This window comes from Phalangium opilio, unplaced genomic scaffold (assembly GCF_054372755.1).
Source record: "Phalangium opilio isolate 3A_F unplaced genomic scaffold, DU_Popi_V2 ptg001170l_1, whole genome shotgun sequence".
In the NCBI taxonomy this organism is placed as follows: Eukaryota; Metazoa; Arthropoda; class Arachnida; order Opiliones; family Phalangiidae; genus Phalangium; species Phalangium opilio.
In genome coordinates this window covers 12,297,114-12,311,626 of record NW_028324255.1, presented here as the reverse complement: position 1 = coordinate 12,311,626, position 14,513 = coordinate 12,297,114, and the positions used below count along the sequence as shown (strand labels likewise).

Sequence of the window (14,513 nt, the reverse complement as noted above, 5' to 3'; positions counted from 1 at the left end):
TTAACAAAATAAGATATTCTTACATGTAAATGTTAATGGTCGAAAATATGTCAAAGAGGCGTCGTTGACTAAATAATTGGTGCTAGATTTGTGACTGATTAACAAATCTATTAAGACGTGAGTGGAGACTATGAATAAGAATGCTAGAAGAATAGACATCCACACCTATAAGCATAAGCGAATAATCATCTTTAAGTGTCCACCATTAGGTCTTTGTTGGAAAGTCTCCTGCCCTTTACGTCAGCGTCTAAGAGGAATCAGGCGCCAATAATACAAGAGGTTTTCTTTCCATGGTAGCACCGCTATGGGGGTGACCTGACTATCTTGGGTGAATGGTATTTGCGAAACTGTGTGGTACTATTAAAGCTTTTGGTGTTTGATATGAGTCTTAGTAGTTTCATTTAAGTTTTAGTACCCTTATAATATCTATTTCTGATTTGTTAATTTTGGTGTTCTTACATAATCTAATTAGGGAGAGGTTTGATCTTATCAAAATATAATTTACACTGTATAAAAGCATAAGTTTATAAGATATATTCCATAAGTATGTCACTTCCTATACTCCCTAATGCTAGAAACTTAATGAGAGCCAGTTCGAGAACGACAAGCGAGATTTGACTACAGTCGGTTTTGCAGTCCATCTTCCTATTCAGTCTGTACCAAGCCTTTGACTGCGCCTCACCAGGCGTCACATTACGAGAATCTATGAAATTTCTTCTTCGTCACTTCGTGACAGGATCTCAGTAAACAGTGACAAACTTATGGAACATATCTTATGAATTTAGGATCGCAGTAGCCTAATACCAGTTTTTGAAAAACTTGAAGAACAAAGAATAAGGGTTGCGCTTCTTCTTGGCTTCCAACCAGCATCGTCACGACATCCATATAGATTGGGTTTGTGAATTGAACAACCAAACTTCGTTCTTGAGTTATTGTAAATGGTCCAACAGCAAAATGAGCTTCCTAAAATAAGGATAGCATTTTTATAATCTTCAATTAAATTTAAATTTAAATTTATAATAATTACATTTCTATGAACCATTCCAATCATTCCGTTGTACGAACCATTATCGAGTCTTCTACCCCATGATTTATCAGGAGCTTCGATGTAATGAAAACTGCAAAAGAAAAATATGCATTTGATAGATATAGCAATGATAATAATATCAAAACTTTTCTGCTAAGATGTGGGAAAATCAGTCTTAATTGTCAATTAGTAAGCTTGATTAAAGTGTAAATAAATAGCGGACAGGAAAAAAAGGAGAGGGGTCAGACAGCCCCTTTAATTCACAGAACATTTCTGTGTAAGACATAAGCGGGTCAAATTATCATGTGGTTTGACCTCTGTGAACTCGAGGTCAAACTCAAAAGCTTTACAGTGTCACCCTCGCACGTCTGACGTCCGAATTGGAGGTAAATGGAGTTCCCGTACAAAGATCCGCACGGAAACGAACGATTTAAAATATATATATTAATCTAAAAATTATTCCGATATCAAATATTCATTATGTCTTATGATATTTCGAAAAAAATAGTTCTTCCTTCAAGATATAAATATATAAATGATGTCTACAAGTGTGAACCAATGGAAGGTTTTCTTTAGCGCAGTTGATAAGGGTGTGATGCCATTAATTTAAATTAATATATGATGCCAATTTAAAAAGTAGAGAGTAAATGTAAAAACATATTTTAAAGACCTCACCTAACATTCATGTTTCTAGTGAATTGATCTAGTAAAGTTGTCATTGAACCTTCCAAGTCTTTGATATTGCCGTTCTCCGTTTTCTGATAAGAAATCCATGGAATCCACTGGATACGAAAATAAAAGGTTTTAGAAATGGGGCTCTTATTATCGCGTGATATCATCCGTTAAAACAAATTGGAGATCAAAACTGTATAATTAATTGCATAGATCACACTTGTTACTCAAATTATAGTAAATCTATTTTAAGGTTTTCGTTATGTTTAAAATTAAAATTTAGCCCAGGCTTATATAATTGAATTATAATCTAAAATTCTTGAATGATGTTTGACACAGCTTTGATCAAATGTAGAATCAATATAAAATTCATTACAGAACAATTTTCATAAAGGATGATTCTTCATAAAGGAAATATATATCTAATGATTCCACATAAAGAAAATATATATCTAATTATTCTACATAAAGAAAATAAATGAAATGATTCTACATAATGAAAATAAATCAAATTATTGTACATAAAGAAGATAAATGAAATGATTCTACAGAAAGAAAATAAATCAAATGATTCTACATAAAGAAAATAAATGAAATGATTCTACATAAAGAAAATAAATGAAATGATTCTACATAAAGAAAATAAATCAAATGATTCTATATAAAGAAAATAAATCAAATGATTCTACATGAAGAAAATAAATGAAATGATTCTACATAAAGAAAATAAATGAAATGATTCTACATAAAGAAAATAAATCAAATTATTCTAAATAAAGAAAATAAATCAATTGATTCTACACAAAGAAAATAAATCAAATGATTCTACATAAAGAAAATAAATCAAATTATTCTACATAAAGAAAATAAATCAAATTATTCTACATAAAGAAAATAAATCAAATAATTATACATAAAGAAAATAAGTCAAATTATTCTACATAAAGAAAATAAATAAAATTATTCTACATAAAGAAAATAAATCAAATAATTATACATAAAGAAAATAAGTCAAATTATTCTACATAAAGAAAATAAATCAAATGATTCCAAAACTTCCCCTAAAACTATATAAATATTTTCATTGACACCTGATCTCTTAGTAATAAGGATTAATCTTACTTTTGATATTGCTACGGAAAGGTTTATTGCCATCGAGTCGAAAGCCATACCTATTCCGATCTCAATACAGCTTTACGTGTCTGAAATCTAAATGAAAACCTAAATGTAATTTTAAGGAAAATTTTGATAATGTAATTGGAAAATTTCTAACCATGAACCTCTTTTGTCCCGATTACTTCAGCGACTATTGACATTTTTCACTGGAGTCGACCATAGACGAGTTCCAAGGCAAATTTTCCTAGAATTTATATATAGTTTAATAGTCCACTGTTGTGGGAAACAAAACTATTCATAAACTTAAGTGCTTCGGCCACGCTTGACCGGCCGCTATGACAATAGCACTAAAATTATAATTTATAACTCATGATTCTAAACATTAGATATTTTTATGTAAGTGTGTTTTTGCAGTCACGAATATTTGAAAAGTAGACCCGGGGAAGTTAAATATTTACTTAAGCGATAATGGATGGGATATATTTTCTATGTAGCTGCTGCTATGCATACATACCCTTCTATTGTTCGTAAATATAACTAAAAGTCGGTCAAATAATCTAATATTTTGCCCGGTTTTCCAGCTAGAAAGTGTAAAGGGTTTACTTGGACAAAATAATATCAACAGTGTTAATCAACTAAACGAAGCTCTTGATACGGCGAATTTCTAGATATAAAATAATCCACTTACTGCAAATTATGACAATCGCGTTTATGAAACGTACAGCGGCGTTTTCCGCTGCTCTATGATGAAAGGAGTCAATATAACTAAATTATCGAAACGGTGCAGAAAACCCATTTAGAATCCCATGAAAAATTCATATGAGAAAGACATGCTGCAAGATGCAGTCGATCGCCAAATGTTTTGGGTTATTATGGACAACATTGGCTTTCTATATTCTAACGACCATGGAGGGATTTATTATTTATTTCAATACGCTACCTACTTTCCAAGCTGCTAAGAATTTATTGAATGGAAGCCTATTCAAATATCTTTGAACCCGGACGCATTTTTAACAGTAATTACTTGAACTATGTGCGTGATATTTTGATAATTATTGAAAGTAAGTTACGTTTATTTAATGATAAAGTCGGACTTGACTTATTAAAAAAGAGCTATTAAATGTAGTTACGAATGTTAAATGAGTAGAGATGAAAAAGCCTGAAATACATACTAAAACCAGAAGTGAGATGAGACTAGAAGTGAAGGGGTCTAGCATTGGTAATAGATCCTGGCATTAGTGAACAAATTTGAGGATTTTACGCCGCTTCAATCGCGCCTACGCTAGAGAGAAAAAATTGGTCGAGTTCCAAAAAAATTTCTTACCCCTTCCCCTCAACCTAAAGCGGCGAAACACGGACGCGGGTGCTTGAATCTAGTTCGGCCGTCTACCACCGCGAGCGTCTCTCGTTTTTGAGGGGAAATTCTGAAACCGCCAATAGAGGGCCAACCGTTGGTGTGTTTTCAAGAATATTCACTTTCGCCGAGTGAAGAATTTGGTTAGCTCAGTACTTCTAGTCTCATCTCACTTCTGCTAAAACGAACTCTGTAACCCCCCCCTACTTATTGAAGAATGTGCCGAAGTCTACTTGTAAACTATGAAAAGGCACTACACTGAAATTTTATCTTTCATTTAAGATGGTTCGCAAACGTAACGAACTATTAGTTTTTAGCTAGGTGTGGTCAGGGAGTAAGGAACGTTAGAGGGAGTTTTGATCTAATGCTAAAAAAACCGTCATACAGTGGCAAATAGGAAAAAAAGTGGGGGGTAGGAATTTTTATCTCCGTTCCTCAATTTTAGCTAACGCACAGGCGCGAGTGACGTCGTTTACTACCGCCAGCAGAGAGAATTTAAAAATTCTATCTGCCGCCACACGGCCAACTTAGATCATCTCCTAAGTTGGCCGTGGCCGCCAGCGCCAGCTTCCCCTTCCATCGACTGTTGCCCCACTCACTCTGTTCAACCAACAATCAACGTCTGTTGGGAGGAAACCTAGGCTTAATAAAAATGCCAAATTGTTTTTGTAACGGTTGTAGGAATGATTCAAGGTATTCGCTTAAAAATATATGAAAGGAATATCCTTCCACGCGTTTCCAAGGCCAAAAACCCAGATAGAAAAATGTAAAAGATGGATATTAGCTTGTGGAAGACCGATTTCCACTAGCTTCTATTCACTTTCAAAAAATTTTAGGGGTGTGCGAATAGCACTTTTTGGGTATCGAACCGGTTATCGAATACTAAAAAATTTTCCTTATCAAATACCGAATCGAATAGTTTATTCCAAATCGAATACCGAATAGTTGGGCCTTGGTAATTTTTTTCCTTCCCGATTAATCGCGAAAAGTTAAGCCTAGTATTCGCGAATAGTTAACCCTAATACTCGCGAATACTAGGCTTAACTTTTCGCGATAAACCAGGTGGCAATCCCAATATTCGCGAATAGTTAATACAAAGTAAGGAGAAAAACATTTAGAAGCTCTTAAATTTCAAAATACCTCTCCTCACTGGTGGTCAAGTGTTTCCTAAAATTTTCCTAGGCACTTGTTGGTAGTTTTTGATGGAGGACAAATTAAATGATATTTTTAAAACAAGGTGGGTCTCTTGTGCCAAGGACCTAAATTTATGGTAGTCGAACTTTATCCGAATAGTCAGTTCGGTATTCGATATTCGTATCGAATAGTGAAAATGGGCTTATCGAATACCGAATCGAATAATTCGGTTCGGTATTCGATCGAATTATTCGATTGAAACGGTTAACCGCACACCTCTAAAAAATTTCAAGCTTTGTTTTTGGTTTGGGAAATGGTTTGAAAACGATATTTGCCATGTCGGGTCTTGTTAAATACTTAGGGTTACTTGAACAATTAAAAAACAACACTTCTTATAGATAACCATGGCAGAAATTCAAACACGACCTTCCCCTTCTAGTTCAAAGCCGGTTTTTAAATTTGACGCATGCGCGCGGACACCGCGATGAGTCCCCGAGTCAGCGCCAGAGAGAGACGAGTTTAGCCAGGAAAGCGAACGAACGCGCCTATTCACTTTAACACTCCCTCTCAAGTCTCTCCTCCCTGGTGTTGTTATATAATCACACCTAATTTTTGCGCTGATGGATTGTATGTGTGTAGGGGTGTGTGTGTGTGTGTCAGGCTGTTGTTATTAACTTACACCCCAGGGGACCGCGTTCGCAGTTTCCGAATCGAAGCAAATGTGTTCGCTATTTCCGGACCGCATTCACAGTTCCCGGAAAATTCAAAACTTGAGGCTATCCACAATTCAACTGGCCACTATTATTTCATCTGACTAGTCAATTGTCCATTCCACATGAACACCAATCTGTATTCACTGGTTTAAAACACCAGACTCTTCTGGGAGTTGCTTATGTCTATCCCACATAGACACCAGTCTGTATTTACTGGCTTCTAACACCACCATCTTCTGGTCTTCGTTTTTGTCCATCCCACATGGACACCAGTCTGTACACCTGGCTTCTACACCACCATCTTCTGGTCTTTGTTTTTGTCCATCCCACATGGACACCAGTCTGTACACCTGGCTTCTACACCACCATCTTCTGGTCATTGTTTTTATCCATCCCACATGGACACCAGTCTGCACACCTGGCTTCTACTCCATCATCATCCTAAAGGTTAAGACATACGCGGCGATCGGCCAGGGTTAGGAGAAACGTCCGGCCTCCCAATGGCAGGGTTTCCACCAAAGGTTCACGCAATTGCGCTGTTCTTATCCATAGCTGCGATTCGAAATCCTTATATACTACCTATTTCAGTAAGGCGAAGCAACCGGCGTATGCTTCATTTTAAACGCCAAGTCTCTCAAGAATGTTTAATTGTTCTTTATCAAGACGATGTAACGCTCAATAAGGCGAACAACTAACGAAGAAAATATTTAATATTAATTATATTTATTACCTCTCCGAGTGACGTATGTCACGGAGAGGTTCTATAACGATCGTGTGTGTCTGTGTGTGTGTCTGTCTGTCTGTCTGTGTGTCTGTTGTTACACCCACGTGACCGCGTTCGCAGTTTCCAAATCGGAGCAAACATGTTCGCCATTTCCGAACTGCTTTCACAGTCACGGAAATGGCTCCTCTACTTGAGTTCTAACACCACCATCTTCTATTCTTTGTCCATTCCACACGGACACCAGTTTGTACATATTAGCTTCTAATCACCACCATATTTTGGTCATTGTCCATCCCACATGGACACCGCTCTGTACATACCGGCTTCTAATCACCACCATCTTCTGGTCTTTGTTTTTGTCCATTCCACTTGGACACCAGTCTGTACATACTGGCTTCTAACACCACCATCTTCTGGTCTTTGTTTATGTCCATCCCACATGGACACCAGTCTGTACACCTGGCTTCTACACCACCATCTTCTGGTCTTTGTTTTCGTCCATCCCACATGGACACCAGTCTGTACACCTGGCTTCTACACCACCATCTTCTGGTCTTTGTTTTTGTCCATCCCACATGGACACCAGTCTGCACACCTGTCTTCTACTCCATCGTCATCGTTGGGTTTAAGACATTCGCGGCGATCAGCTAGGGTTACGAGAAACGTCTAGCCTCCCTAGGGTGGGTTGTCCACGATAGGTTTTCGCAATTGCGGTTGTTCTTGCTTTTAGCTGTATACTACCTATTAGAGTAAGGCAAAGCAACCGGCGTATGCTTCATTTCAAACGCCAATATTAGTCAAGTCTCTCAAGAATGTTTAATCGTTCCTTTTTAAAACGATGTAACGTTCAATAAGGCGAATAACTAACGAAGAAAATATTAAATATTAATTATATTTATTTTAATATTTAAGATAATCTTGTTTCTCAATTCCAAATTAATACGGAAAGAGTTAAAAAGCAGTCTATGTTTTTGTCTGTGTGTGTCCGTCCGTTGTTACAGTAGTGCGCTGCGTTAGAAGTTCGTTTTGTTTTGATTTGTAAAGAAATCCTACAGAACCATAATATTCCCTTTATCCTTAATATAAAGCGAATATGTGGAAATATTTTTCGTAATTATGATGCATTTAGTACTTTTGTAGCTTTAAAGCTCTATTTCATTTTGATATTCCAAAGATTTGTTTTAATATTATTATTTTAAATGGATGTTTATATATTACTTAAGCTATACTACATCTGTTTATAGCATAATCCTTTCTAAAGTGAATACAAGAACAACGCTACTATGTTGGTCAAATGAACTTTTATTTGTCAATAGGCCTAATGAACCAAAAAGTAAACGGTTGGGTTTGGTTTTCGTTTCTGTAATTCAGTGACATTAACGGTTCAGAGTGAGCCGAAAGTTAAATACACTTTTAACTAATTAGGCTTAGATTTTTAAATCATGGTGGAAATCTGGGCCGCGTTCAGCAGAGCCCAGCACTGTTAGCAGTGTCCTACATAACGGGATTTTGTTTTAAAATTTTGATGTCACGGTGGTTAGCGCTGAGCTAGCGCGGTCTTCAAAGAAAATAATCGGCTTTTTGGATAACGTGACGTAAAACGCGTAGTTCTCAGCTTGGCGAAAAAACCATGGAGGAATTAATACAAATAGCTCTATGGGACTATAGCTATTTAATTGGCGTGAAACCCGTTGATCACGCGAGAATTTTAAGAGATATGTTAGTTTCTAATTTTAATTATAAAAGTTGTTATCTATCTCTATAAATATGTTATCATACAATTTTTGTTAAGCCTTGGTACCTTGCACGCTTTATTGCGCTAGCGTCATTTATAAAACGCCGATGACCGGAGAAAAGCTATGACGACAGACCTCACCGGTAAACATTTCCAAAATCCGCTGTCTTTTTTGGTGAGCTCTGCTGAACGCAGCTCAGACCAGTGAAAGGTCTGATCGTAATCGGATAATAGCTTCGTGTTTTCATGCTTTTTATGGTACGCATTTACTTTCAGTGTGTGTAGCCACAAATAAGCTTTGGTGTTATGTAACGTTAACAGTCATGTTGACAAACTAAGAAAATCGTTGAGATGAAACGAGAGGATAGTGTTTACATGGCAACCCTGTTGTGAATATGGCTTTGAACATATAGGGCATACAGTTGAGGAGTAGAAAATTGGGCCTTTACAAACACGTAAAGGTAATATCCCTCCAAAGTTTTATCTCTTCATTTCCCGTTTTTCCCCAATCGGATGATTTTAATGTGTACAAGTATATCATTATTGGATGTAAAATGTCGTCTGATTTACAGTATATTTGCTATGCTTTGTATACTGCTTTAATATTTCATAAATTTTAACTTAAGAAACATTTCCATATCTGGGTAAATAAGTTTGTAAGTAGTCGTCTTGACTCGGAGAGGTAATATTTTGGTTTTCCCAACTTGTTTTAATATTTAAGATAATCTTGTTTCTCAAATCAAAATTAAAACGGAAAGAGTTAAAAAGCAGTCTATTTTTTTGTCTGTGTGTGTCTGTCCGTTGTCACACTAGTGCGCCGAGTTAGCAGTTCGCTTTGTTTTGACGTGTTAAGAAATCCTACAGAACCTTAATATTCACTTTTTCCATAATATAAAGTGAATATGTGGAAATCTTTTTCGTAATTACGATGCATTTAGTACTTTTGTAGCTTTAAAGCTCTGTTTCATTTTGATATTCCAAGGATGTTTTTTAATATTGTTATTTGAAATGGAAGTTTATATATTACTTAAGCTATACTACATCTGTTTATAGCATAATCCTTTCTATAGTGATTTCAAGAAGAACGCAACGATATTGGTCAATTGAACTTCTAATTGTCAATAGGCCTAGTGAACCAAAAAGTAAACGCTTGGGTTTAGTTCCGTTTCTGTAATGCAGAGACATTAACGGTTCAAAGTGAGCCGAAAGTTAAATACACTTTTAAATAATTAGGCTTAGATTTTATAATCATGGTGGATATCTGGGCCGCGTTCAGCAGAGCTCAGCGCTGTTAGCAGTGTCCTACAGGACGGGATTTTGTTTTTAGAATTTGACGTCACGGTGCTCAGCGCTGAGCCAGCGCGGTCTTCATAGAAAATAGTCGGGTTTTTGGAAAACGTTACGTAAAACGCGTAGTTCTCAGCTTGGCAAAAAACATGGAGGAATTAATACAAATAGCTCTTGCTGATTCTGATGGGACTATAGCTATTTAATTGGCGTGAAACCAGTTGATCACGCGAGAATTTTAAGAGACATGTTACTTTCTAATTTTAATTATAAAAGTTGTTATCTATCTCTTCAAATATGTTATCATACAATTTTTGTTAAGCCTTGGTACCTTGCACGCTTTATTGCGCTAGCGTCATTTTTAAAACACCGATGACCGGAGAAAAGCTATGACGACAGATCTCACCGGTAAACGTTTTCCAAAATCCGCTGTCATTTTGGGGAGCTCTGCTGGACGCAGCCCAGACCAGTGAAATGTCTGATCGTAATCGGATTATAGCTTCGTGTTTTCATGCTTTTTATGGTGCGCATTTACTTTCAGTGTGTGTAGCCACAAATAAGCTTTGGTGTTATGTAACGTTAACAGTCATGTTGACAAACTAAGAAAATCGTTGAGGTAAAACGAGAGTATAGTGTTTACATGGCAACCCTGTTGTGAATATGGCTTTGAACATAGAGGGTATACAGTTGAGAAGTAGAAAATTGGGCCTTTACAAAAACGTAAAGGTAATATCCCTCCAAAGTTTTAGCTCTTCATTTCCCGTTTTTCCCCCATCGGATGATTTTAATGTGTACAAGTATATCCTTATTGGATGTAAAATGTCGTCTGATTTACAGTATAATTGCTATGCTTTGTATACTGCTTTAATATTTCATAAATTTTAACTTCAGTATTTGTTCTTAAAAAAAGAAACATTTCCATATCTGGGTAAGTAAGTTTGTAAGTAGTCCTCCTCGGAGAGGAAATATTTTGGTTTTCCCAACTTGTTAAATTATCATATTCCAAGGGAGCGGTATTCCAGGTTTTTGGATTGGTTTTAACTTTTTTCGTATCAAGGATTATTTAAAATGTCTAGGGATAAAACGCACACACAGATCTCTATAGTAAGGGAATGTTCTCTAGTTGTTCCGAAATTATAACCCATCCCCCTCTTCCCCACCTACTGTTTTGGTGCGTCAAACGGAAAAGAAATATCGGTATGGCGCCACCTATCTTATTTTCGCGAAAGCATAGACGAAAGAGAGATAGATTTCTAAAGCATGTTGTATAGTCCTTGTATGAATTGTCAACGGTCGTTAAAAACATTCTTTATTTCAGTTCAAGAATGAGGTGAGTTTCTAAAAATCATAATTTAATTTTATTAATAGACAAGACCAAAGCTAAAAGTTTTTATAAATATTATTTGAAGATTAAAGCCATAATCCATAAGTTCCAGAATATATGAGGTGAGTCTACACTAATTTAGTTTAATAGCATGCCAAGGCTAAATTTAATTAATATTTTATTAATATTATTTTAAGATTATTGATTTAAAATGATACGGCACAAGATTTGTGTGTACCGATCTTGCAGAAGTGACACACGCTCTTCTCACAAAGATTATATGAAAGGCGTTTGGTTTATTCCTTTCCCAAAGCGTCGTAGAAATTTAAATATTTGCAAGAAATGGATTAATTGACTGGGCAGAGATGACTTCCCAATCGAAAGAGTTAATGGTCATAGATATTTGTGTTGTATCAATGGAAATGGTCCAACCATTGAATTTCCAGACCCCATTCATTCTCAAAAAGTAATTAAGGTATTTCATAGGCAATCTATTTAATAAAATATATATTTTCAACGTAATAGGATCTGGTTTCAATCTTGAGACCACAAGCGCAAGAAGCTAGTGGGGAAAAAATACTAGGGGATGTGGGAAATAAGCCTTCAAACGTTCAGCCAGAAAACCCTCAAAATTATGTAAGCTCGATGCAGCTTAAATCCTCCAAACCACTATCTTGCTCAGAATTAGGTCAATCTGAGGTTTTGGCCGAGGAAACCAATGAAAGCCTAAATGCTATGAAACCGTTAGACATTGATGAGTCTTTGAGCAATCAGGAAAATGGAGTAAAATATAATTAGCTGTTTTTTTGCACGTTTAGCATAGGGAATTGATTAAATACTTTTTGTCTTTGCATATTAGGTGCTTATTACACAAACCGTAGAAAATAACCAAAACGTTTCGTCGGATAACATGTTGGAGAATAATGATTTTAAGATACTTTCAAAAGATTTTAATTGTCCTTTGGGCTGGTCAATCACTATCCTCGAAGATTGCCTACGTATAGGCAAGATTAATGAAGAAACTGGTGCTACCGTTTTTGGTATTTCCATTAACAGTAGTTATGAAGCAAAATATATGGTCAATGGCAAGAAATTCACCAATCAGATTTCTGAACCAAAATTTCCTGAATATGTTCGCTGTTCTAGAGAGCTTGATATGGTATTAAAAAAACTAAGTGAATCCAAACTTTGTGTTGGAAACCCAGATGAGGAATACGTAAAAATCTTTAAAGCTCGTAGTGAACCTTTGGGTTTTCAAGGTATTGGTGGAGGCGTTCATAGTAACCGATGTACTCTGATTATTAACGAAAAAGGCAATAGAAAAAGATGTTTTTATTGTTTAAAACAAAGAGATTCATTTCGAGTAATCGCAAAGAGAAGAATTAAAAAACTGGAAAACAGTGTTACCCAATTGAAGAACTTGTCTAGAGAAGAATTAGTAGTTTGTTTGCGGAAAAAGAGTTATACATTATCAAAGGTGAAACGCAAAATGAGTCGCTTACGCATTAAATATGAACGAATTATCAATAAAAATGGACAGGAACTGGATACAGAAACAGATCAAGTTTTCACAAGTATGCTAGAGAAAGATCTTACTTCTTCAAAAAGTACGGGTGATACTGCGATTGGAAGTTCAAGAAATAAAACCAATGAAGAATTCAGAAGATTGTTCATGAAAACTCAATTTGAAATGTTGCAGTTGAAAAATTCTAACCGTAGACGTTGGCATCCCTACATTCTTCAGTGGTGCATATATATGCATGAAAAGTCGGCATCTCTATACGATGTTTTAGAACAATCCGGAATCCTTCAATTGCCGTCAAGAAAAACATTACGTAAACATGCCTCTAATTTTGGTTCAAGGCCTGGATTTCATGGGGATGTTTTTAGAAAAATGAAAGAAGATATTGACCATTCTAAAGATCCAGATTATAAAGAATATTTTAGTTTGGTATTGGACGAAATTAAAATAGAAGAAGACCTCGTATATAGTGTTGAAACTGGTGATTTAATTGGATACACTCAGCTTAGCAACATTGATGAAAAAATTGCATCGCTCAACACTGAAAAATACAGAGAAAAACCACTTGCTTCCCACGTTCTACAATTTATGTTAAGAGGAATTTTAAGTGGATTCAAATACCCATTTGCTTATTTCGCAACTAGAACGTTAACTGCAGAAAAGCTTGACAGACTAATTTGGGAAGCTATTGAAAAATTGGAACTTTGTGGATTTAAAGTTCTGACTGTTGTTGGTGATGGAGCTGCCACAAATCGGAAATGTTTCCTCATGAATTCTAGCAAAGAAGGGTATTTCAAATGCAACAACCCTTACTCTGGTTCTGAAGCTCGACCTGTTTACTTTATTTTTGATCCACCACATCTCATTAAAACCGTCAGAAATTGTTTAGCCAACAGCAAAGAATGCAACAAACATAGGCTTATGAAAATTAATGAGGAACTTCTGATGTGGAGCAAAATAAGAGATGTTTATAACAAGGGACTTTACTCTGAGGGAAACCTAGTGAAGCTACACAAATTAACTTCAGAACACGTAAACCTTCAAAACAGAATGAAAGTAAAATACGCTACCCAAGTGCTTAGTCAGTCTGTGGCAAACGCCTTGAAAATTGAATTTGGAGACACATGTCCGGAACTTGTTAGATTCATTGAAATATTTAACAAATGGTTTGATATTATGAATCTAGGACATGTTTTGAAAGGATATCATACACGCAATCCAAATATTAGACCATTTTACACACCGAATGATTGCAGATTAAAGGTAAGTGGTATTTTTCCTTATTTCTAAGTCTAATCTAAATACTTGATATCCATTTGTTTTTACTATTAGTGGCTTAGAGATGTTTACCTACCTTACTTGGATGAGTGGGAGCAGTATGCCTACTCACAACCAGTCAAATTATCAGAGCAAAAAAGAATGATGCTTTCTCAAGAAACCCTCTCTGGATTACGCCAAACAAGTGAGTGCAATTTTAAGTATTACAAGAGAAAAGCTGCACTAATCAATTAGTCTAATAAAACGGTATTTATTGATATAGCAAACTGCATTTTAGAACTAGTGCCTTTTTTACTCAGCAAAGGAGCTAAATTTGTGCTGACTGATCACTTCAATCAAGACCCTTTGGAACAACTGTTTGGAAAACATAGGCAAGCGTGTATGGCAGGAAGCAAACCAACACTTAATAAATTTGCACAAAATACACCAAGACTTCGAAGATTAGCTGAAGGAAATATTAATGTTAAAACGACTGGAAATGGAGGAAATTGTCAATGAAAAACTGAAAAATTATTTTAAAATTTCAAATGTAACAAACTTTAATCACAATGGCTTTGAGATCATATTTTTTGACATAGATAGGTATTGCTGCATTTATCACTAGTGTTATAATTCTAAATGATTAAA

At 35.6% G+C, this 14,513-nt stretch overlaps 1 protein-coding gene across 1 annotated transcript in view; it reads right to left on the bottom strand.

Annotated features, from left to right (window-relative positions):
• LOC149587320 (glutamate receptor-like) overlaps nucleotides 1-3,611 on the bottom strand; it is a 36,176-nt gene extending 32,565 nt beyond the window's left edge. Inside the window, exons 1-6 of the mRNA XM_089863559.1 lie at nucleotides 3,538-3,611; nucleotides 3,330-3,396; nucleotides 1,708-1,809; nucleotides 1,028-1,180; nucleotides 805-963; nucleotides 24-165 (exon numbers count right to left, since the gene is read on the bottom strand). Of these exons, the coding sequence (XP_089719685.1) occupies nucleotides 24-165; nucleotides 805-963; nucleotides 1,028-1,180; nucleotides 1,708-1,809; nucleotides 3,330-3,396; nucleotides 3,538-3,611 (697 nt within the window). The remainder of the gene's footprint in view (nucleotides 1-23; nucleotides 166-804; nucleotides 964-1,027; nucleotides 1,181-1,707; nucleotides 1,810-3,329; nucleotides 3,397-3,537) is intronic.
• Between the last annotated feature and the right edge of the window lie 10,902 nt (nucleotides 3,612-14,513).